Source organism: Conger conger, chromosome 11 (assembly GCF_963514075.1).
Source record: "Conger conger chromosome 11, fConCon1.1, whole genome shotgun sequence".
Taxonomy (NCBI): domain Eukaryota; kingdom Metazoa; phylum Chordata; class Actinopteri; order Anguilliformes; family Congridae; genus Conger; species Conger conger.
In genome coordinates this window covers 35,839,773-35,865,069 of record NC_083770.1, presented here as the reverse complement: position 1 = coordinate 35,865,069, position 25,297 = coordinate 35,839,773, and the positions used below count along the sequence as shown (strand labels likewise).

At 42.0% G+C, this 25,297-nt stretch overlaps 1 protein-coding gene across 6 annotated transcripts in view; it reads left to right on the top strand.

Moving 5' to 3' along the window:
- Positions 1-342: 342 nt before the first annotated feature.
- ehmt1a (euchromatic histone-lysine N-methyltransferase 1a) overlaps positions 343-25,297 on the top strand; it is a 43,353-nt gene continuing 18,398 nt past the window's right edge. Inside the window, exons 1-10 of one of the 6 annotated variants that reach the window (XM_061260093.1) lie at positions 356-402; positions 2,082-2,308; positions 17,361-17,445; positions 18,740-18,820; positions 18,969-19,414; positions 20,567-20,753; positions 22,531-22,667; positions 23,367-23,531; positions 23,982-24,047; positions 24,573-24,684. In XM_061260093.1, coding sequence (XP_061116077.1) covers positions 18,790-18,820; positions 18,969-19,414; positions 20,567-20,753; positions 22,531-22,667; positions 23,367-23,531; positions 23,982-24,047; positions 24,573-24,684 — 1,144 coding nt within the window. In that variant the 5' untranslated portion in view covers positions 356-402; positions 2,082-2,308; positions 17,361-17,445; positions 18,740-18,789. The other 5 variants (XM_061260094.1, XM_061260097.1, XM_061260095.1 and 2 more) reach the window with 5 other exon arrangements.

Here is a 25,297-nt window from a genome sequence, read left to right as displayed (position 1 = left end):
TGAGCAAACGGATGACTGAAAAAAAAATCTCTCTTCTATTCTCTCTTCCAACTGACAAAAGAAATTAATATATTTGCCAACAAAAAGTTTTAAAGAACTGCCAAATGTGTCTTGTATATCATCTGCAATCATACACAATAAATAATGTATAGGCCTATTATAGCCTATGCTTGAGCGCCTTTAAGGAACCGAATATAATTTCACATTTTGATTCAAAAGTTACACGAAGCAAAGACACTTAAGACTCACAAAGCAGTCCGAATATGGCACAAGTGTTCATTAGTAACCTAATTGTTACTTATATTAATTTATTTCACAATGACGTCAAGAACTGGTAAGTAGGCGGGGATTCAGGGCACCCCGGTGACTGACTGGTAAACTGTGTCTCCACTACAAATAGAGGTAAGATAGTGAAGTGTTTAAGCGTTGCAACTTTTTCGCGATTTTGTTTAATTAAAATGTGATATGAACCAAAACGGTAGCTTAATGATCGGTAACAAAGCTAGAAAAGGCGCCGACGATTGTATGCCTTCCTTTTCAAACTGCCCGCCCGTCCTGTACTTCACAAACTAGGCACTGTTGTCTGCGCGCCTGAACACGCTAAACACTTTGGTGAAATAATAGCAGTGCTATCTTCACAACGCATTTCAATGAATACAACTCCTCTGTGCGCCATTTTATGCCAGCTATAGGCTTCGTGTGCTGCTAATAGAAAATGTGCAACGTTCTAGTTCTCTACTGTTTTTATGAACAGCGCCAAAAGGAATGCAGTTCTGACGGTGAAACCTAAGCAGCAGCTGTAGGATACGCGCAGGCCGACTTATTTTAATTGTCACTCGGTGTTGATTTTATTTAGGTTTTGTACTTCAGTCCCCGCCCCCACATGGTGATATCATGCCGTTTCAGCCACACTCATTTGAGTAAAGAGTAAAGTTGATTTGGCTTGTTATGGTTTACTGATAGAAGTAGGGTATAAACCATTGTTATTTGGATTTAATGTCAAGTAATAACTTTAGTTGCATGGTAATATTGGTTTGGATTTTCCTAGTAAACTATCCAGAAACAAACCACTGCAATGAGCACATACAGTAGACTGTTTTTTATATTAAGATAAATTGTTCTGAGAAATATACTGCATGTCTAGCCGAGCCAACACGTCCCATATAATTTAGGTCTAATCAGATATTTTAGTTGCTCTAGTGGATATATAATGGTTGAACCGTATGTGATGTGTTTTGTTTGAAGGTTGGTTCCATACAATTATGCAATAGCAAGTTATTATGCAACAGATGGCGCTCAAGAGTCAAGAGAGCAAAAACACTCATCGAGGGCCTGCCTGTTATTTGGACGGACTCTCCACCAAATCATGATTCGCATGGACGGTCTTGGTTTAATCATCTACCATTGTGGGCTTGGCAATTTCATTGAAATGGACAATTCTGACAAATCAAAAATCGCCACTTGATATCAAGGTTTCGAAACCAAATTGTACACCCTGTATTTTATAATATTCACCTTTAAATGTTAGTTACTGGTTGATTATAATGAATCATTTTCTTCTGTACTTTGCTTGTATGTTAATACATACCTTTAGGAAGTTTTAAATAATTATTCAAGTTAACAACCCATAAATGTTCAAAATTCTTGAGTAAGCCGGTGAACTAGTTTTTTGCCATCCTTTTAATAGCGATATTGTTGTCACCAAGGGATATCTGAGTAATAATGACATTTTTATTTTGGCTAAAGGCAGCCTTTAGTAGTGGTGTTTGATTATTATCGAACAGGCATTAAAACCAAGTGCATTGTATGCTTTTGTCTGCCTGCTCAAGGTGGCAGGGATTCTGTAAATACTGTAAAGTAAATGTAAACTTAGATTTACAAGTGTCAATTTCTGTGACAGATCTGTATAATTGGAACTTACACACCTTAAGACAGAAGTGTATTCAGGATTGAAGAGTGTAAGCAAGTTCAAAGCGAAAGCTGGATGATTACATGAATTGTGCTAAATGTAAAAACATTGGATGAAAAAAGAATGTAGACAGGAGAGACCTGATTGACATGCCATCCATATCCTCCTTTAGACCCCTCCAGAGACCAGCATGGCTGACAGTGTTGGAAGCCATGAGGGCTTGTTGTCCCATCTACTCTCTCCCAGCCTTTCTGGCTGTACTGAGCATGCTCAGTACTGCTGTCGCTGCCCCTAGTGGAAGCAGGAAGTAGTATGCATTGCAGTGGAGACGGGCCTTTGGGCTGAAGGGAAGCATGGTGCAGGCCTGCAGCTGAAAGAAAGGCCCTTCAGCTGGTAAAGGTATGGCAGACTACGGGGTTGGGGGCCAGAGAGCGAGAGAGAAATAGAAAATAGTCATTGTTAATCCAGCAAGGACTAGAAAGCAGTCCGCTGTGTGTTTTTGGTGTCTTGGATTTGTTTGTTCATGTTGTCCTGTTTCATTCAACATGCTTGCATTCTGGAATCCAGTCTCGTCTGCAGACCTGTTGTTGTTGTTTTTTTCCCTGCCAGATCTCACGTTGTTCACTTAATTTGCTTTTTATCTGGCACTCGCACCATAATGACTGCCAGGCCCAGCCGTTTTTGTTTGTCTTTTCCCCGAGTTGTACGCAAGCAGGCAGGATGTGGGCTCTGCAGGCAGTATCAGCTGAAGGAATGTCAAGGAGTTACTCTAATGTCACCAATGAAAAGGCAATGGCTGCCTGTGCGTGCGGAGTGAATCTAATGGCTTCTGTGGCTATATTTTCCCTTGTGTGTTAAGCTATTTCCAGGACCGCAGTTTGCCATCTGTTAAATAATTAATCTAATTTGAAGGATTAAAAACCCCAAATATATGTGAGAGGGTTTGTGAAATCGGTTGCAGTTCTGTTCATTTGTTCATATTGCATTTGCTGTTAAATACCTTGCTTGCACAGTACATAAACTGCAGGTACTCTACTTTGATGCTTTTCTCATAATATTGGGGTCTTCCTAAACCTCCAATCTGTTCTGTTTCTTCTACTTCTGATTTGGTAGATTCCCTCTGTATTACTGTTGTGAAAAATTGCCTTCAGGTCAAAGGCTCCCAAAAGGAGATTTTATTTGTGTTGTATGAGTAACTAAGAACATACTTATGTTGTTCTATTGTACTTATTTATTTACATTGCACAAGTGCCTTCCTGTTATGCAATTACCTTCACATACTCATCTCCATATGAGCTGATAGAGTTGACAGAGAGGATACATCATAATAATTAATTTCACATCTCCTTCTTGCATTCCTACAACCTACGCAGATGATGGCCGGATGATTAATCCATGTTTGTTCTTTTTTGGCTGGTCCTCTTGTCAAATGATTGTCGGGAGCCAGGAGAGTGCATCACCAAACCACCAGAAAAGCCCATTGAGCAAGCTGGCCAAATGCATTTCTGTTTTAAGGAAGGACATTACCTTGAGCTGGAGTGGTGAAGCCTGGTCCTGGGGAACCACATTGTCGGCTGGTTTAGACCCAAGAAACCAGGTGAAGGAGTTAAATGTATAATCGACTGCCTTAATTGATCAATTAAGTGCAGAGAAACCATAAAAATGAGCAGACCCTGTGGCTTTCCAGGACCTGGGTTGAACGACTCTGACCAGGAGGGTATGTTTGAGTTGAACCAGAATCGGTAAGGAATCAGAATCGGATCCACCTTTGGGTGTGAGTAGCTGACTGAAGGTTAGGCAATGGCCTGTTTATGTCTGATTGTAGTTAGCATTTGAATAGGTTATTTTCCGTTCCTGTGGCACCCAATTTGAAGAAAGTGTAGGTATGCACAAATGCTCCACTTGAGGCAGGTTTTTGCACCAAATGCAACCTGCTGTTATAACAGCAACTAAGGCCATGTTGTTATGAACCTTTGAAAGCCTTCTCATATGTATAGGATACTGAAGAACGGAAGATGGAACAGCCAACATTTTACACAGACAAAATCTAGCTGCAATCAGTGTAATAGGACAAAGAATTTTTAAATCTAGATTTAATTGCTGACTATGTTATTGCTTTGTACAGTTGCATCATGCTACCAATCTCATTTTTGATATTTGTTCACCAAATGTCCGTGCCTAAATCTTCAGCTTCCACTTCTTTTTGTAGGACTATCAGAGAAACATAACGATTGCTAGCACTCTTCTATGGAGGTGTCGAATGGCAATAGTTGCCCATTCAAATAGTATAATGCAATGTTATCTTTAAAATCTTCTAATGCATCCAATAGAAAGGCCAAGGAAGTGCAAGGTGGTGAACAAGAAATAGGAAACCAAGTACATGCTGTGTAGTAATACCAACTGAAGTGCTGTTAGAAATCTGGGAGGAGGAGAGTCTGAAAGCTCAGTTATGTTGGACATGGTTTGGGCAGCAAACAAATAGCATATCAAATATGAATCCAAAGGAATACCTTGGGACTTACCTGAAGAAGGTATGCTAGAAATTAAATTCAAACCAGATTTGTAGGCGGCCAAGGAAACTTGACAACAAATTATGTTCTTATAACCCCAATGGCCGCCATTAGACACCACTATCTAAAAATAGTAATTTAATCAGACTGAGTGAAAAGGGGGTTGAGCTGAAAATATTATGTAAAAATATGAAGAATTTGGATAAGAGCTTGATTTTATTACTTTCATATTTTCTAGCTAATCTGGCTGGCTAGTTATCATTATATTGTTACTGGTTACTCAAAGTGCATTACAGTACATTCATTTAAGAAGCATGTTCTTTTGTTTTTTGTGTTCATTTTTCTGTTTTTAAAGCACAAGGGTTGTAGTCTGATACTAGAGATACCGTGACTGGGTGGTGCAGGCTAAACAAGATTGCAGGCTAAACAAGATCCGATCGTTGAAAGCCATTCGTTTTGGAACCTGTGAATCTATTGAATGTGAATGAGACTCTAAAGGAGATGCTATTTCAGCACTGGTGGACAAAAGCTCATGTAGTGGAAATGAAGCTGACTTGTAGTTTATTGCGTTTGCAATGATTTCTCTGACAGTGTTCAATTTAAAGCAGAGTGTTTGCCATGCTTGTGTCTGAGAGAGAGTGCTAACTGTATATGTGGAAATGCAGTTTGGCTGGCTGTGAAGACTGTCTCCTTTGCCAACTGCCTTTCTCTTCCTCAAAATGGCTGGGTATATTTTTTTCTTCTCTTCTTTATCAAGACCAGCAGGACTGCTACTGAGCATGCCCAGTGTCATGTCAGAGAAGACTCTACAGAGGAACTGGTCATGTGACCTAAGCAACTGTGCATATGAGGAAACTAGACCGCCTCTCGGTCTCTCTCTGGTTCTCATTCTCACTCTCTCTCCCCCACTCTCATTCTATCAATGGAATACCACAGACTAGACCAGGTACGATTATGCTGATAGAGAAAAGAGAAAAACTATAAAAGTTATTTTTTTATTATTCATTTTTTCCTCATTTTAATTATCTCTGTATAGAAGTTGGCAGATGGGAGTGGCCAGTTTGTCTTATGGTAGTCTCTTCTTGGGGTTTTTTGCACAGTTGCTCAATATTTTCAAAAAACATTTTTTAATCCGACCAGATAGGAAGGATGGATGGATGGATGGATGGATGGTTGGTTGGATAATTGACGCATGAAGGAATGGAAATATGCACTGGCTGGTGATCATACCTGTTTTTCAGGAATCTGAGGTGCTGTATATGCATGTGTAGGGGCAGCAGGATCTGCATGACATCATCACTCATGTTGCTCAGAAGGGACTGACTCCTTTTTCAAATTTGGTCTGGTGGATAACCGGGAATGTTGGATTTATTAAATTGCCTTTCTGGATTATATACCGTGCAGTCTGTAAGTATTTGGACAGTGACACTTTTTTTTTTTTTTCTCTATACTCCAGCAAATAAAACAACCACAATGTGGTTAAAGTGCGGACTTTCTGCTTTAATTTGAGGGTGTACAATGTAGCAATTGCAGCCCTCTTTATACTTAGCCCCTCCAATTTTAGGAGACCAAAAGTAATTAACAAAAAGTAAAGTAACAAATGAACACAAACTGAAATAAAGGCACCATCATTCAATATTTTGTTGCAAATCCTTTGAAATGCATGACTGCCTGAAGACATCACCAGATGCTGGGTATCTTCCCTGGTGATGTTCAGCTGCTGCTTGTTTTGGGGGCCTTCAGTCTGGTTTTCAGCAAGTGAAATGCATGCTCAATTGGATTGAGGTCAGGTGATTGACTTGGCCAATCAAGAACATTTGGTCTTTACTTTTTGGTCTTTGGCTGTACGTTTTGGCTATAGTGTCTTCCTGTGTGTTGATGTATCATCCAGTCAGTTTTAATGCATGTGCTTGGATCTGAGCAGACAAGCTGTTTCTGTATTCTTTGGCATTTGTCTTGCTGGTGCCGTCAGCAGTGACCTCGTCAAGTGAGCACCTGTGGCAGCCATACATGCCCAAACTGTAACACCCTAACTACCATGTTTCTCAGATGCTGATGAGGAGGGTGCTTTGGTTCTTCAGCAGTTCTTTTTAGCCTCCACACTTTGCTCTCTCCCTCACTCAGGTACAGGTTCATCTTAGTCTCATCTGTTCATAACATTTTGTTCTAGCACTGTACAGGTTTTTTAATGTACGTTTTTGCAAACTGTAACTTGGCCATTCTATTCTTGTGGCTTGCCAGGGGCTTACAACTTGTGGTGAACCCTCTGAGGTTATGCTGGTGTAGTCCTCTCTTGATGGTCATCTTTGACACATCTATGCCTGCAAAAAAGGTTTTTTTCTGTCATCCACTTCATTGGTCTTCCATGGTCTACCAGGTTGTTGCCCGTTGCCGAGCTCACCAGTTCTTTTTTTCCTATGTCTCTGATTGATTTATTCAGATTTTTCAGCCTAATGATAGTCTGCATTAGTTCATGGTCCTCATGTTGAGAGACAACAACAACAGGCTCCAAATGCAGATGGCACTCCTAGAATCAACTCTAGACCTCTAATCCTTGGAGGATAATTTTTCCATAACCTGTGAGTTATGAACTCAAAAACGGATTTTGAAACCTCTTGAAAATACCCTGGCCCTCTGGATGAACCTGAGGAACTGCTGGGAGCAGTAGAATTGGAAATGCAATCTTGAAGCCAACACTCAAGACTTGTCTGAACATGATGTTGAACAGATCTCTAGAGGATCGTTCGCTATTTTCATTACTACCTGGCTGTGTCCAGTAAAGGGGCATACCTGACTGTATTCAGTTAGTGAGCAGACGTAACTGTGTTCTGAAAAAGTGCAGACCTGACCATGTTCAGTTAGTGAGTTGATCTGGCCGTGTTCAGTTCGTGAGCACACCTGACTGTGTTCTGTAAGGGAGCCGTCCTGGCTGTGTTCATTAAAGGAGCAGACCTAGTGGTGTTCAGTAAAGGCGACTGGCTGTTTTCAGAGCTTGGAGGGAGAGATGCCGGTGTTCTGTGCGGAGCACTGTTGCATTATTGGCTGTTGTCCACTTGGCCTACATTTCTGCACTGCGCTTCAGTCCCCTTGTTTCCTGAATGCGGACATGTAATGAAGGTGCCCAGGCAGGCTAAGGTTTCTGTAAGATTCTCCTGTGTATGATTTACCCTGGACAGAGCAGATGGACAACACAATTACTGTAGCCTATTATGTGGATTATTGTTAATTCCATTGCACATTAGTATTTGTGTATATTATTGATTATTTATTCATATGCAGAAATATGTGGATTTTAGCGATACAAGTGTTGTGTGGACACTGCAGGATACAGGAGAGTGTGACGCGTCTGTTTGACGAGTCTGCAGGGTTTGTATGGAGGGACAGAGTGCTCCAGGGTGTGTGTGTATGGAGGGACAGAGGGTTAATTTTAGTTTGTTGGTGGCATGGTTCCATGATTACCTTGATGCCAGGATAATTGTAATTTCTTTTTCTTTCATACAATAAAAAAAAACCCCCAATGTTTTTGAATGTTATTAATGTATTAAATAATAACATGGCACAATGCAGTTTTTTTGCGGAAATGTGCAGGTTGGGTTGTTGTGAGGGATTGTGATTGGTGAGGGATGTCGAAGCAAGGGGAAACAACCGTGCTAGAGGCATCTTTCACTCTTCCTGTCAGTGAAAATCCTGCCTGCCAATTACTAGCATGCCAAAAGGGCTGAAAGATGCTATACTGAGCATGCTCCAAATGCTAATCCGATGCTAAATGCTGCACTGTAATATCTCAGTTATCAAATATTTGTGTTTATCTGCCAGGCACAGACTGTTTTTTTAACCTGCACTGTGGTCTTGTGGATCTATAGTTCCACCAGGGGAAGATCAATCAACGTAATTGTTGGAGAAATGAAACAGCCCTGAAATGTTTTGCTTTCCCTGGGTTGAAGCCGCCTCCCATTGCAGGCCAGGAAGCTGTTTGCTGGAGAGGAAGTAGGATGCATTGGCACAGGCTGTGACCCACAGTGGTGTTTGTTTATGTACGTTTGTGTAATTTTGTGTAGTTTTATTTTTGAATTTTTGCTGTATGGAATATATAACTGATGGCAGCAGTGAGGTTTCTCTCGGGCTCTTCTGCAGCTGTGTTCTGGAGTCAGCACATGATGATGCAGGTCTCCTTTGGTGCAGAGCAGCAACCAGGCCAGATCGGCAGATGGATGGTCCACCCAGAAACATGGGTTTTTGCGACAGTACATGTAGATATTTTGAGTGACGGTCACTGGAGTGCCCTGGTGTTCGAGCGAGAACCAGAGAGCTTGTGGAGGAATGGGGCGGGCATCTTGGGAATAACTCAAAGGGGTGGGGGAGGGGGAGGAATGGGGTAACGGTACTGCGATGCTCAGGCTTGTTTCTGGAAGCTTTCTTGGCTTTTTTTTTTCTGGGCAGAGAACTAGCAATTAACCCTTTAGAACTGAACATTTTAATGCTGATGTAAGAATCACTACTGGTAATTGAAAGCAATGGAGTTCTGGAACACTAACTTACAATTTTCCAGAAAATCTGCTCCTCAAAGTAGGATAAGTAATCTAAATGAAATGGGCTCAAAGGATTAGGGTGAAAGTCTGGTGTTGATGCCTACTCCATATTGTAATGACGTCCCTATGTTACTCGTGCCCTGAAATATTTTGAAATTAATTTGAAATAATGACTGAAACTGAGAAAAATGAAATGATGACTGAGACCGAGACGTTTGTTGAAACCCAAGAGGCTTGGAATTCAGAGTGGCTGTAAGGTTTTCACCAGGACTTCACTTTCACCGCTGGCTTGCTGTCTAAAAAGGTGATGGAAAAAAAAGCCCCCCAAGATAATCATGCTCTGTCTGAGGATCATCAGTAGATGGAAAAACAGACCTTCACCTCAATATGAGGTAAAGTTATCTGGCGCGTACTTGTATTGCTACATCATAGATATAATTAGCTTGTAATTTAAATTTTGCTATCTAGTACAGTGTAATATAATGGTGATATTCACAGTATTAGCATAATGAATTTTTACCGTAAATTATAAAAATAACAAATATAGAAAACGTACATTTTTAAATGTAAATTTCCCCCCAGTATTGTGGATTAGCAAACAAGACCCCTTTATAGAGCCCTGAGGGGGGCAGTTAATAAACCTGTGTTCTAAGACTCATGAGGTTTGTCAGAGCAATCTGTTGAAGGGGGTAACTGTCGTGTTTTGGGAAGGCTAGAGGACATGGTTCTGTGGATCTCATATCCATCTCTAATGGTGAACCAGTGCAGAAACTCTTGAGAAAGCTTTCAGGACTCCTCCTTTGCGGTCTGTGCCTTGCCCCTGGTGTGGTGGCACCCCGAGGGCTCCCTCATTGGGCCCCCTCATACCGTCCTGCTCTGGTAATGGCTGCACACGCTCATCAGCACAGAGCTCACTGAGCATGCTCAGTCCTCACAGTACGAGGAAACCAGCAGAGGGAGCAGCTGGGTCACATGACCGGAGATGAATGCAAGAGGGGTGAGAGGGAAAGAGGCAACACGCTCTCTCTCACACTCACTCTCTCTCTCTCTCTCTCTTCCCCCCTCTCTCTCTCTCTCTCTCCAATGGAAGCCATCGAGAGGACACAGGTATGGCGTTGCCTGGCATTCTGAAGCAGAATGGGGTACTTCACTGTTTTCTGTTTGACGGAGCTGTTAATGATCGATGTTTATGGTTTTGCTGCCTTTTAGAAGCATCTTTCTCAAAGGTTTAATCTGTATTCCTCTGCTAGGTTTTTTCTTTTCCAAAGGTGCAGTCTTGCGATTTAAGCACTGTGTGACTCATCTTCAAGAGTTCTTGACTACATGCTGGAACTAACTACAACAGCACCTACAGTCAATGTCTCTTTACCTTTTGGAAGGAAAAATAAATAAAAGGGGGGGGGGGGGGCTTGTTGAAGTTGTTGTGTGTAGCTCGGCAGTGTTTCTTGGAGTCCTGGATGTTGACAAGAGGTACATAGAACCTTCATGTCGTCGCGCGGAAATGCCATGGTATTGTATAAAATAGCACGTTGGCTGGGATTGACGGCTGCCGGTGGCAGAGAGGCTTGTGCTGCCTGTAGCCTCAGAAACTGGGAATGCATGTGCTTAAGCTCCTGCAGGCTGGAATGGAGAACGGAGTCTCTAATTGCTTGCTTTTGACTGTTTTTGGCTTCATTTGGGTCTTATGCCAGGGGCACTCTGAATGAATGTTAAGGCTGTTCCACCCACCACTCTGTTCCCTGCTCCAACCATACTTCTGAACATAAGGGCCAAGCAACTGTCATCTTGGGCTGAATTGGTGAAAAGGGCTAAGCCTGAGAGAAGGGGAGGGAATGGAATGCCAGGGAAAGTTCAGGAACCGGAAAGGATGCATGGGTCAAACACGGATCAGAAACCCAGACCTGTCCGAAACGAAGAAGTGGTTTCAGACTCTAGTGTTCTAATTGAGAGGTAAATGATTTTGAAACGCCATCTTTTCACAAGTTTATGTATTCTATTCTCAAGAAATGAAGGCCTAAGTGAACCGCAGGAATAAATCTATTTGGATTGAGCTGTGGGTGAGTTAAATATTTGAGTTCTACAGGTAGGCTTGGAATCATGGGCTTGGATAGTGGCAGTAGTTATGACCAGCTATTAAAAACAACTATACGTAATCTGTAATCTGCTATACGTAATATGTAATCTGCTGTTCATCAAGGCAGAATAAATGGATTGTGCACATTTTACACATTTTAAAAAACATTTTTTCATGCAAATATCCATACATTTATGACTTCTGTCTCGTGATTCTCAGACAAAACATACACATACACATACACACGCACAGACATGAGCACAAACCGGTGGAAAGATCTAGTGCACTGCCGGTAAACAGTTGTTATGAAATGGCCGATCTGCACGGAGCTTCCTGTTCTTACTGAGCATGCTCCACAGTCAGCCAGTAGGGGGAGTGCTGGTGCACACAAATTGCTGGTTTGTACTAGTTTTCTCATCTAAAAAGCAGCAGATCTTACATCTGTCTCCCAATGATCACCATTCTCTGGAGTTCCTCAGCGTCCGTTGATGTTATTTATCCTCACCCAATGAAGGTGTCTCCAGATTCATAGATGTATAGATCTTCTCTTCCCTTCATGAAACTAGAAACAAAGTTGTTCTAAAAGCACCATAAGTGTGATTGTGTGCACCTGAACTGTAATGAGAAATTCTGGACTGGGAAATCGGCTCTGTTGAAGTCACTTCACTGTACCTGTGGATGGGAGTCCATAAATGACCGGGTCTGTCACTTATTCAACCTCTTGAGTTGATTTGGGTTGGCTTGTGCATACTTGTCCTAACCCTTTTATTGAGGGACCTGTAGCCAAACTCACACTGGGCAGTGCTAGAGCCCGGCATAGCCCTGCGTTTGGAGTGCTAGGAATCTGTTAAGGTTCTCCATCTACTGTATGTTTATAGGATTTATAGTTTGAGAGCCACTGCTGAATAGCGAATTTTGGATTTTGTTCCGGTGTACTCATGAGACTCCTAGCCGAGTATCAGATCCAGGATTGGCAACATTACATCTCATCATGCAAGAGCTCAACTGGCTTTGCAGGAAGCAGAGCCCTTTCTTGAATTGATGGAGAATGTTTCAGTGACTAGGTGAGCCACTGATGATGGACACATTCTTGGTTCAGAGAAAATCTCGATTAAAGGTGTTTAAAGTGTATTTTGGGGGTATTTGTAAATTGGCATGCCGGGATGCTAATGAGGAGGGTACAGTCTATCCATAGCTCATAGACTTTGGCCCATTAACCCTGCTAGAAGAGAATGGTTTCCTCAGAGAAAATTCGGCAGTAGGCTTTCAGTGGAATTTCCTTGCTACTTGTCAGCCATTGGACAGGGTAGCCGATTTTGGCTGTTTCTAATGAACTGACATTATTAATAGTAAATATTTGTCTATTTGTAAATAAGACTTTTTTTATTTTCCCTTTAATTTGCTGCCAACTGATTATGCCCTACGCATCCATCCTTATTGCCAATGTCTACAGTTAACCCTGGTGCTAAGAATGAAAAGTGTTAAGTGCTAACATCAGTGGCACACTGATAATAAATGTTGTTTTTGCTCCTTACAGATTTCATTCCATTATTTCTTAACTCTGTTATAAGTAGCCAAAAATGTAAAATGTGTAATGGTGGCTGGCCTGCGAAGAATAGTATATTCTAACTCAGTGGTTCTTAACCTGGGGGTTCGATAAAAGCATTGGTATATATTTTATTTTCCAATAAAATATATACCTATGTTTTGAAGAAATCATATTTTATTTTTCCAACTACGAAGGGTTCGGTGAATGCACTGGTGAAGCTTGCAGGGTTCAGTACCTCCAATAAGGTTAAGAACCACTGTAATCTAACTTTTAAATGGTAGTTACAGTGGCTTCAGAACATATTCAGACCCCCAGTTTTTGCACACTTGTTTGTGTTGTAGATTTAATTTTAAATGGTTAAAATGGTTAAAATTGCCATTCTATATACATTCTCGTATAAGCCCCTTTGGCAGCCATTATAGCTTTGAAAGCTTCCTGCGTTGTCTTGGCTGTATGCTTCTGGTCACTGTCGTGCCTGTTCGTACACCAGACATAGTGCTCAGAGTTCTGCCCAAAGAGTTACATTTTTGGGTCATCAGACCACAGAATCTTTTTCCTCATGCTCTCATAGTCCTCAGAGCAGGCTGTCATATGCCTTTAGCTCAAGAGTAGCTTCCGTCTAGCCACTCTACCATAAAGGCCTGGTTTATGGAGAGCTGCTGAGATGACCTTTGGGCAGGTTCTCCCATCTCTGCAGAGGACTTCTGAAGCTCTGTTAGAGTGACTGTTGGGTTTTTGGTCACCTCCACCACTGTGCTCAGAGCACTCAAAGCTTTATAAATCGTTTTACAACCTTGCCCTGATCTATGCCCCACCACAATTTTATTGTGGAGACTTCATGGCTTGGTTTTTGTCCTGGCATGCCGTGTGGTACCTTATATACACAGGTGTGTGCTTTCTAATCTATGTCCAATCAAGTTCTAGACACATTTCAAGGACAATTAAAGCAAACAAAGAAATTTCTAAAAACATGTTTTAACTTTTTCATTTGGGGTTACTGAGTGTAGATTGGTGAGCAATGCCTGATACTGCAGTAAATAATGCTTATATTGGCTAGCTTTAAACCTGAGTTAATAAACATCTAGCTAGCCACAAAAGCAAGCTGTAATTCCTTGCTGAACAGCTAGGTAGTTTATGGAATCAGAGAGAACATCATCTTTTTTGTGTATTAGTAATGTGAACTACAGTAACAATCTAAGGTTAGATGGTAGCAATATCCTTCAGCTTTCATCTGGGTGTTTTTATACGCAGTGAAAAAGAAAAGGCATACGACTTATCATTTCATGTTGTGTGTAACTAGAGCTAGGCTGTGTGCATTTTGTGTTTAGGGCAAGTTAATGTAATTCATGTCAACCACTCTGTTTCTCAGCTTTGGAGGCTACACTCAAAATATTAGTGAGTCAGTTCTTTTTCTCATTCTTAATAAGGTCGCCAATCCTGTGACCTTGACTTGGTCATGTTGGAGGACAACGCACGGTACAACTGCATGTTTTTTCACAAAAAACATTTTCTTTAATTCTCAGTTCAGCTATATTAAACACAAAGACAGCAGTAACCCAGATTTATAATGGTTCATTTCTGTGCTGTTTATGGCTGCTCAAATCGAGCTCATGAGGAGAGAAACAAGTAATTATTTCTAGTAGTTATTTCTAGTATGCATGCTGCCTTTACATGATTTAGGTTAAGATCAGTTCATAGTAATACTGCAAAGTAATAAGAACATAAGAAAAATACTTTAAACCGACCAGGCATTTAACCCAATATGACTCGTCAATTCTTTTTCTTTTTTCTTTTTAAAAAGATGTATGGACAAAATAGGGGAGAGGGGCAATATGAAGCCATTAACAAACAATACAGTAAATCAAACCAGAAAAAAACTATTAACAAAACCGATCAATCACTAAGAAAAATAAAACAAATTCAAAAACATACAATAAAACTATAAAATTCATAACAATAAATCCCATTTAATCAATAAGAACAATAAACAACAAAATAACTATGAAGAAAGCTAAATAGTATACAGCACTTTACCAAGCCTGGTCTTAGAAAATCCCCAGAGTTTTTGACTCCACAACATGACCTAGCAAGCTATTCTGCACTGTGTGAAAAAATGCTTTGTAATCTCGGTGTGGAATTTATCATTTGCTAGTTTCCATTTATGCACCTCTCATCCTGCTAACAGAACTCCACCTGGAAAATCTCCTGTTGTTAACTTTTATAATCCCTTTATTGACTTTGAAGGCAAACTATGCAGGATTTCTTAACTTGCTTCACTGTGTTTTCACACAAAAAAAGGCCCCCATTCTGAACCTTGGCTACACCTCCAAGATGATTTTGGCCGTTGCAGACTACTATGTGATAACCGTGATGGCAGTGAGCTAAGAAAACCGTGGTCTAATATGATTTGTAAACCATCTGCTTTAACCGCTTTCCACACAAGCCATTTAACTAGCTATTTAACTGACACTGTGACACACCGCTCGGAGGACAGAAGAGCGGACACCTGGGGATACGGAAATTCCAGATTCTATAAATAATTATTTTTACGACACATCGGCAAAACGAATTACAGTATTTTTATTCATGTTCTGATCACATGGGGTGCCAACTTCACGCAGGTTGTTTGGGGTTACTTTTAGTGTTTTTGCCAATTTGCCTTTCTAAGAGCCTTTTAGCGACCCTTAGTTATTTTTATGCCTCTGCGCTGGTGATAGCTGTGGCCAGATGCATTATGTTTTCGGGTTGTCCATCTGTCCATTGTCTGTCCCATTGTGAACGCAATATTTCAGGAACGCCTTTCGGGAAATCATTCCGATTTGGCACAAACGTCCACTTGGACTCTAGGATGAACTGATTAAATTTTGGTGTTCAGAGGTCAAGGTCACTGTGTCACAAAATACATTTTTGGCCATAACTCAAGAATTCATATGCTAGTTATGACAAAATTTCACACAAATGTCTGATAGGATAAAATTATGAAGTGCTGACATTTTATATCCAAGAGGTCAAAAGTCAACTTTGCTTACCACTACAGCTGAGATCTTGGGTTATTTTGTTTGTTGATTGGTGATGTAATTATTAATAATAGTAATGTTTTGGTGTGCTGACCACTAAATCATGGGTTGGTGAGACATACCCCATATACAGAAACCAGAGCGCTTTGCTTCCCGCATCTGTGCAATTCAGCCCTGAACTTGGTAAATTTGTGATCCTTCCTTATCTTCATATTCTACTTCTAGATTTCCATTGGAGTGATTTCCATGGGCATCAGTCCAATGGCGAGCTCCATCAGCCAATAGTAACACCTCTTTGTGAGCCAGTTGAAGAATACGTAGATGACATTATGCTTGTGGGCATGCAAGGATGTGGATAGGATATAAATAAGTCATGTTGTAACTGAATACTCGCTTATCTCTAATAGTATTTGAATATATTTTTTTAAAGGGGCTTGGGCTGGTGTTGTGGCAGTGTTCTCCTGAGCAGAAATGACAGTAGGCTAAATTCAGATACGTTTTAATCCAATAATATTAAATTATATTTATTTAATTTGGCCCATTACCCCATTTTACCATATTTATGCAATTGTATTTCCCTGTAATTGTAAATCAGAGAACACTGGTACTCTCCTCTGAACAAACATAATCCTAGACTGTTGAGATTTCTGTAAATTCCTGTACAGTAAATGTATGTGCTCCGCAGTTATACTGTTGTGCTGTCTACAGAACAGGCAAATCCTATTTCAGTACGTCTCTTTCAGTACCAAAGGGTTATTTCAGACAGGCAGTGGTATGGAAATGTGCTGTGAAGAGCGTACTGTGTGTGCAGTCATACCGAGCACTGGTTGAGTGGTGGGTGGGATGGGACTTTTATTGTGACATGACTCCCTATCCTGCTGAATTTTTCTGCTGTTACTCCCTGTTCCACCGTTCCGAGCTGGGGCTGTATTTCTGGAGAGTCTGGCACCTGTGGACTGTGAGCCACATGGGATTTTGAGGTTTTTTTTTTGTCTGTGGTACATCTTTTTAGTGATGTGGTCCTAGAGGTCTGTGTACTGTTGGCTGTGTTCAGTGTGCAGTGTTTACAATCTTTCCCATGATACAGTGGGATAAATGAACAGATGAGACATCGTTTTTGAGAATCGTTCTGAAAATGTGTGTGTGTGTGGGGGGTGTTGATGTGTTTCTTTAGATGCCTCTTTACAGTTTTTTTTTTAAATCTCAACTCTCAATGCTGGCCTTGTCCAGGCTATTCTCAAAGGTCCATAAAACCAAGGACAACTAGCACTACCCCTTACTGCTCTTGGTAATATGGCACCCTTATCACATAGACTGAAGCGGCCTATAGCGTAGTGGTTAAGGTAAATGACTGGGACACACAAGGTCGGTGGTTCTAATCCCGGTGTAGCCACAATAAGATCTGCACAGCCGTTGGGCCCTTGAGCAAGGCCCTTAACCCAGCATTGCTCCAGGGGAGGAGTGTCTCCTGCTTAGTCTAATCAACTGTATGTCGCTCTGGATAAGAGCGTCTGCCAAATGCCAATAATGTAATGTAATGTAATAATGAAGCCAGGCAAAGATTTCTGCCATTGGTCATTTTCATTTTTTTAAGGAACATCACGGTATACTTTAAGTTATTAACAGAGAAGACTGAGAAGCCCAGTTCGTTTGCTTTGCGACTCGCCGTGATTTATATGACAGTTCAATGCTTAGTATTCATGCACTGGTTGTGCCCTTCACTGGTCTTATGTTGTGTTCTCTCTCCCCCTCTCTTGCTCTGATTTCTACAGCTGTGTTCCAGGGATCTTGCTGCATAATAGATACAGATATAGTCCTGAAACTTTGGAGTCTCTGTGCACACTGCTTTGCAAGTCGGTAAGTTTTGCTTCATGTCATGATGTAATTGTCCTATTCGCTGTCTTTTTCCCGTTACTGGTGGGACTGATGGTAAAATGATTGACCACAGGTTATGTGATAGGAGACTGGTCAGGTCATCAGTTATTGAAATCTAGTCATCTTCTGGGTAATGTAAATTGACTTATTTTTCTTATTGACACGGGATACTATTGTACGATCCTATTTTGGGGTCATTAGGTAGTGTGGTTTTTCTTTACATTGGTTGCATATTGTTCGGTTTTAGATTTATTGTGTGTGTGCATGCGTGCATGTTTTATTTGTGTGTGTGTGTGCGTGCGTGTTTGTGTGTGCGTGCACGTGTGTATTGTTGTGCGAGTGTTGTGGTAGCTTTTTGTCTGAGTGACGCAGCTGCAGAGAGAGAGGCAGAGACAGGGGCTGCATGCTGTGGGGAGTGCAGTTGGGCTGTTGGGCTGTTGGGAACAGGATCAAGCTCTGGGCTGGCAGCCAAAGAGGTCGGCAGGCTGCGCAATGGTGGGTTTAGTGCAGCGTGCTTAGGGAATGGTGTGAGTGCTCTCAGGGAGCAGTGGGGTGCAGTGCCCTCAGGGTGCAGTGGGGTGCAGTGCCCTCAGGGTGCAGTGGGATGCGGTGCCCTCAGGGTGCAGTGGGATGCAGTAAGATGTAGTCTGCTCAGGATGCAGTGGCACTGTGCTCAGGTTACAGTGGGTACAGAGTGTGCTTAGAGTATCACGGGATTGCAGGGACGTACAACAAAAACAAAAAAGTGCATTTATTTAACAGGGCTTAATGCTATATACGGTTCAGTCCATAAGTATTTGTGCTTATCAACATATCAACATCTATGCTCCGCTGTAAAAACTAGCAAGCAAACAAAGTTTTTGCTGTAGCAGTTGACTAACTTAATAGCTTGCTAGCTAGTAGCTAGTGCTTGAAGAAAAAAAGGATAACCACTTGCTAAAAGTAAATCTAGAAAAGAAAAGAAGACCTACCATCTTAGTCTTATTTTGATCTCTCTCATGCCTCTCACAGTACAGGAGGCAGTGGACTAGCCTCCTCTGATATGGTTCCCTTTGTCTAATATTACATTTTCCCTAAAGATCTGAAACCAGTCGGTTGGACAAATATGCAATAATAGAGGAAATCAGGCACTGTACACCATCCATCTTGTTGATTGTGAAAAATATATACATAAATAAGTTGCTGTATCAGTAAACACGCCTTGCTTTTATCAGTCCTTGCTTTTAGCTACACTGCTGAGTGAATAATATTGGTGTGTGCGTGCCTCCATCTGCAGGTCTGGCCAGGGGATTTGTAGGAAAGGGGTGACCCTTTAAAACCAAGGGGATGAAGGAACCTTCCAGAACCAGAGAACAAGGTGAGGAAGGTAGTTGTGACGGGGGGATGAGTGCTGGAATGAGAGATGGGGGTTTGCGGTAGGTGATATTATTGAATTGATTCAATCCTTGTAGTATTAAAGCATAGCTTTAGTTGAGTTTCAGGATATCGATGATGTTGGTTTCCAGGTGAATGTAAGGTGAGCGTGGCCAGGCAGGGTGATGCGTCCGGGAGAGACACAGACGCCGAAGGGAGCAGCGAGAGTTTGGAGGTGTTGAAAGACCCCCAAAGCGCCGACCCTCGGCCGGCCGCAGGAGAGTCCGGGGACCCTCCTCACGATTCGGCCGCCTGCAGCAATGGACTTGACCTCAGTAAGCGCCACCGGGGGGCGCCCCCGCGCAGGACTAGTGCCTCACCCTCCGACCCATCTCTGGTGGGACCCTCCTCTGAAGCCCTCCCCTCTACCACACCGGCACAGACCCAGCACCCAGGCCCTGGAGGAGTGGGCTCGGGGGCTGGGGAGGAAGCCAGTTCGGAGGTGAAGAATGGCACCCGGGACCCCCTGCCACCCTCCGCCATACATCGCGCAAGGAAAACTATGGCCAAGTCTGCCTCCATTCAGACGGTACTGCAGGTAACCTTACAAAAAATGACTGCAACTATTGTAATACTGTTTTTTAACTGTAGTACTTTGAGTACTGCATGTTAAGTAGTGAAGCTGCATAATTTGTGACAGTTCTGTGATCCTGGTGAATTTAGTGACCTGCCTCAAGGCTCCATGGGTTAATACTGTATCTTGCTCAGTGCTGGGATCTTTGTGCTGAATAGATTGGCTGTTTCAATGCAGATTGACATACCTGTGGAAATTATGGGTAGGTAGGTAAAGAACTACATAACTGGAGGCTATCTTATTTCACACCACATGTGCTTTGGTCATGTCTAACTATCTTATCTGTTGTTAGAACGTTTGTCTATGGGGTAATGTTAACACTTAAACTACGTTAACTGTAGTCTTTTTTAACTGGATTCCGGATAGATTTTGGTTGTATTTTATCCTGTGTCAAATACAAGTAATAGCTTGCTAGTTCGCTAGCTTCCCAGTTCAAGGACTTTGTTTCTGTCAGTTACTGTCATTAAGCAAAGTTGAACCAGATTGATTCTGTTTAACATTAGAAAGTTAAGAGGCTTTTTCCTGTCCGGTCTTATAGGTTACTTCCATGATTAAGTGCTAGCTAACAGTAACATTAACCACCGTCTATTATAAAGGGGTTCTGGGTAAATTGTTGTATTTGGTCCTCTGACATATAAAATATTACTTTGCTTGTTACTTGGATTTATTTTCTTTGCGTTAATGTTCTGCCATTTAGCAAAAGCTACATTAGCTGATTATTATCAGATTTATTCAGCACCTGCTCATTTTTTTTCTCTTAGAACTTACAATAAGCTAAATGCTTAATGTTAGAAAGTTAAGAGGCTTTTCCCCTCTCTGGTTTTTACTGCTAACTGTTCAGAGATACCTTGCGCTTTTTTAATCTGTGGTTTTTTGTTGTTCATCTCGGCAGTAACTTTTTCTTGACTTAGGGAGGAGTAAGGGAGATGGTTAGTGGTTAAAAGGTAGCCAAAACTATGCAAGGGGTGTAGAATGACTGTTCTGGAAAAGCCATTGATTTCAAATTGTCCTTTAATTTCAAATTGTCTTTTTGGTATGGGAAATTAAATTTGCATTCAGGTTGTATTAGGTTAGGTTGTATTCAGTTGCACATTTTTTGTGTTTGTTTTCTTGAAGATTTTAAGCAGGGAACAAAAAGAATCTAACAGCGAGCAAGAGGAGAGCCGGAGTCCCCCGGAGAGTGAGCGGCCGCAGCAGACACCCCACTCTCAACCCCAGCCATCCTCCCACTCTCAAATCCAGCCATCCTCCAGCCCTGACGACCCCCCTGTGCCCCCCGCCATCCTTGCACGGCCCCCGGCAGGTCTGTTTCCCGCAGGCGTGTTGCTCACAGTGTTATTCCCAGATTCCCAGTGTCCCATCCTAGCGCAGCCAAAGATTTTGACTCATGAAACGTTGTATACCTTCCTTTTTTATTTTTCTACCCCGTTTCGGATTTGCTAATTGTCCATCTCTGGTCCCAGGTATACATTTAACTCTGGTAGTTCTTCAGTTTAACCATGTGCATTATTTGCATATGAGACGGTGATTGTTTAGCACACATTACTACAGGAATCAACCAGGAGGGAGATAAATCTGTCATTGACAGAAGCTGGTAGCCAATGGGGACCTCACACATTATTTGAAGTGTGTCACATAACACGATCTAGAGGAACTACATTTCCCTACACCTGACAGCGTGTGGCCAAATGCTGCCTCCAGGTCATAGACAACCGATGACAGAAATGCCTAAAACTTGTGTTTAAACATGCACCGGCCCATTGGTTTGTAGAGGATTGTGTGTGCATTGCTTTTTGTTGATTTCTTTATTTATTTGCCTAGCAATCAGTGCTATCCATGCTGACCAACACAGTTTAACTTTTTATTTAAATGTTATCAATTTATGTGTCTAGGTGTCTATTTGGATTGATTGATTATACGGCGAGGTCCTTAGGTATTTGGACAGTGGTACAATTTCTGTTCTTTTGAGTCTGTACCCCAGCACATTGGATTTGAAATTAAGCAATTAATATGAAGTTCAAATGCAGAGACTGACACTGATGGTATGCAGGCTTTTGATTGCCTTTGGTTTCAACAAAGTGGAACAGAAGTTGTCAACACGAGGACAAAGGTTGTGCCAATGATGGTCAAGCAAGCCTCTATGAGGCTGAGAAATAAGAAAAATAACTGCCAGAGACATAGGCCAAACAATAGGACTAAAACATAAACTATTTGGAACATCATAAAGAAGAAAGAGAGCATTGGTGTGCTAATGGAAAAGGAGCTGGTAGGCCAAGGAAGACCTCTACAGTTGATGACCGAAGAATTCCGACCATAATGAAGAAGGAATACATTTTTTTCCCCAAATTTCCTTCACTTTCAGTTGTGGTCCTCATATCACCAATCACCACTCACCAAATAACAAACTCCAATGATAATCAAAAGCCTAGAATCAGGACTAGATACTGAAAGCTTTCTTATGCCTGCACAAAGGAAATGATTGAATGCACTTGACTAATCAGACAACTGCCTGTAGCGTAGTGGTTAAGGTACATGACTGGGACACGCAAAGTCGGTGGTTATAATCCCGGTGTAGCCACAATAAGATCAGCATAGCCGTTGGGTCCTTGAGCAATGCCCTTAACCCTGCATTGCTCCAGGGGAGGATTGCCTCCTGCTTAGTCTAATCAACTGTACTTCGCTTTGGATAAGAGCATCTGCCAAATGCCATTAATAATAACTGAGAAGCCAAGCTTTTGGTCCTCTAAAATGGATGGGCTATGTATAAAAAGGGATGTAATTCTAAAATGGATCCCCCGGTATGGATGTAAATAGACTCAAATGAAAGTTTTAATTTAAAATATACTGTGCTGAGGTACAGAGCCAAAAGAACAGAAATTGTACCACTGTCCAAATACGTAAGGACGTCACTGTATTTCTCAAGGCAGCGGAGTCCAACCTGGAAATGAACCCTGCAGCCTGGGCTCTGCCAACTGCACTATACTGCCACTTTCCCGAGAAGGGGGTCGGCTATTCGTCTAAGGACCTATGATAGGGGGAGGCTATGTTCTAAAGGCATCAATGCCCCTCTTCCCCCACAGCGACCGCCGTAACCCGAAAGAAGAGGAGGAAGATGGGAACCTACAGCCTCGTACCACGCAAGAGACCCAAAACGCTAAAGCAGCGTTCCTTGCTGGACATGTTCAAGGACAACGGGCCAACCCTCGCCATTGCGCAAGTAAGACCAGGTTCTGAATCGATTACGCCGTCACAGTGCAGAGGGTCTGTACACTGCTATGAAGGCCTTATGAGTGATGTCGTTTCTGACATCGATTTACAGGAGTTTTAATGTCAGGTTAAATAAAGAAAACATTTTGGCTGTGTAATTCGCTACCTGGTGAGAACGAATCCATGCGTGGTGTGTTCTGGCAGTTTGTTCAAATAAACAAGGTGATAGGTGAGCTAATTGAAAAGGTATCTCCCAGAAGAAATAAGTTGTCTCAATAGGCATTAAATTGTTTAATCAATCTTGTATGAAAACAAAACAACATTTATTTTTATGTTTTATTTGTACTTCCTCCTTTCAACTCTTAAAGTTTAACAGTTTATCTCTTAAATGTATCCGAGGGACCACTCTAAAGAAGATAGAAAGTCCTTAGAAAGTTTGTTTGGATGCTGACTTTTCAACTTAAGTTGTTTGGTTAGATTTATGCAATCCCATTTTTCTCTTTGCTCTAGTTGGCCATATCCACTATAATTACTATAATTACCCATTTTGAAAAGTACATTTCCTTTTGCACACTAATTCTGCGAAAACATTACTGTGCAAAGTTTCCCACGTGAGGTGTCACCACCCTGAGTTTTCAGCCTGTCCCCTAGCAACTGAATAGAGGCTTGTCTTCACTACTGGCCTTTGGCTCCTTTGCCTGAATGGAAGGAGAGCCCTCAGGTCAATGGAGAGCGGGTGGAGAACGAGTATGAGGAGGAGTCCGAGGTTTCTGAGGAGGAGGGACCGCAGGCAGCCGACCGTCCAGGGACCGGGGCAGAGGCAGCAAGTGTGACGTCCAGAGAGGGGGGTACAGCTGCTGAAAACCAAACTCAGGTTAGTCTAACACCCTGCCCGGGTAACCACGCTTCCCCCCACACCTACAGCAGAGCTCCCGGGGGGGACACCGCCTTTGTGCTAACATTCATTGCATTGGGTGTTTAAAGAAAAGATAATGGTTAGAACATTGTTTTTCACACCTTTTTAAGGTGGGTGAGTGGAACTTACACAATCAATGACTCAATGAATGAGTTGGTGGCAGCCATCCAGCAGGAAAAAACATTGCCCATTGGCAGAATGTGAGCTGGAAAGACTTCTGTTGAAGAGGAAATCCAGAGAGTGAATACATAGTTAGCTTCAGAGATCCAGGAGAGTCTTTTGGAAATATACCAGGAGCACCCTCCTGCCTCTCACCTGCCCTGTGAAGTCAGAATCAGCATCCTCAGCGAGTCAGGACTGGGTACTGTCGGGTTCACAGAAAGTTAGAAGCTTTGTCTTTTTTATCAGGGGGAAGGCCAGGAGTGGGAAAAGTCTGGTGATGATGGGGAAGTGGAGGCAGACGACTCTGATCTGGTGAGCCACCCAGAACTGCCCAGAAATTTCCCCTGAGGGGAAAACATTGGTCATGGATACCTCTTGTTCTCCTGAAAACCTCAGGTTGTGGAGACTTGGATAAGGTCCTCATGTGGTAACTTGATTCAGTAGCAGTGCATAAGAGGAGTGAGATGGCAGTAGGGACACTTGTTGATTTTTAGGGACATTTCCTGCTTCTGTAAAGACTGATCTGACAGGCTCTGGTGGTGGATTGAGCTTCTGATAGATTCCATCTTCTGATGCAAACTGAAGACCGACCTCTTGAGACCGGCTCCCCCCAACCTTATTTTTAAAAATAAAAAGGATTAAAAACGATTTTATAAACTGACAATGCTAGTAACTGTTTTTTTTTTATCAGCATCTTTGCATAGCTACTGGTTGTGTGGCACTGCTGCTGTATTTCCCATGGTTCCATTCTGCCAGTGGCTTCACTGTGCCACTGTCGCCTGAATGGAAATGTGACTTGATGTGTCCTGTCCGGGCCCCCCCACCTTGTCTCCTCAGAGTCCGGAGTCTGGACTGAAGAAACGGTCAAAAAAGAAAGGACAGGGTGATGACCCACGGCCGTTCAGGAAATGCAAACCGAAGAGGAATGCCAAGGCCCAGGATCTCCCGGGTAACACAATCATCATCTTCATCATATTTACGTTTTGTAACATTACATTATCATTTATGTAGCAAGTGCTCTTAACCACAGCATTGCACAAAGCGAAGAACATGTATGGACTTATAACACCAGCAGTAACTGTAAAAAAAAAAGCGTAGTTCCAATAATATATAATATAATCTTGCCAAAACATACACTGGATGATGAACATATAACAAAGCATAATAAATGTTGCCCATAATACAATATGAATAAAATACAATACATACAGTATATACATAAACTATAAACGGTGGTCTTTTTGTTCAAAAAAGTGATGCCAGATGCACAATTTCCAAGCTAAATAGGTTCTTCATTGTCAGGAAGATGCAGTCCTCAAATAAGGATCCAGGTGAGCATTCAAAGTTCAGAAACGCAATACCTTTTGACTCTGAGCATGACCTTCCAAATGTCGAAGTCAGTCATCCTGTTCCAGTAAAAGTGTTGCTTTTCTCAGCTTTGAGTGCTCTAGCTCTCCTTATTTTGGGTTAATCCTTGTGAAGTAATCTTGGTGAGGTTCAGTATTTGGGCCTTCATTTTCTTTTCTCTCTCCCACTCTTTCTTTCTGTATCTGTTTTTTTGT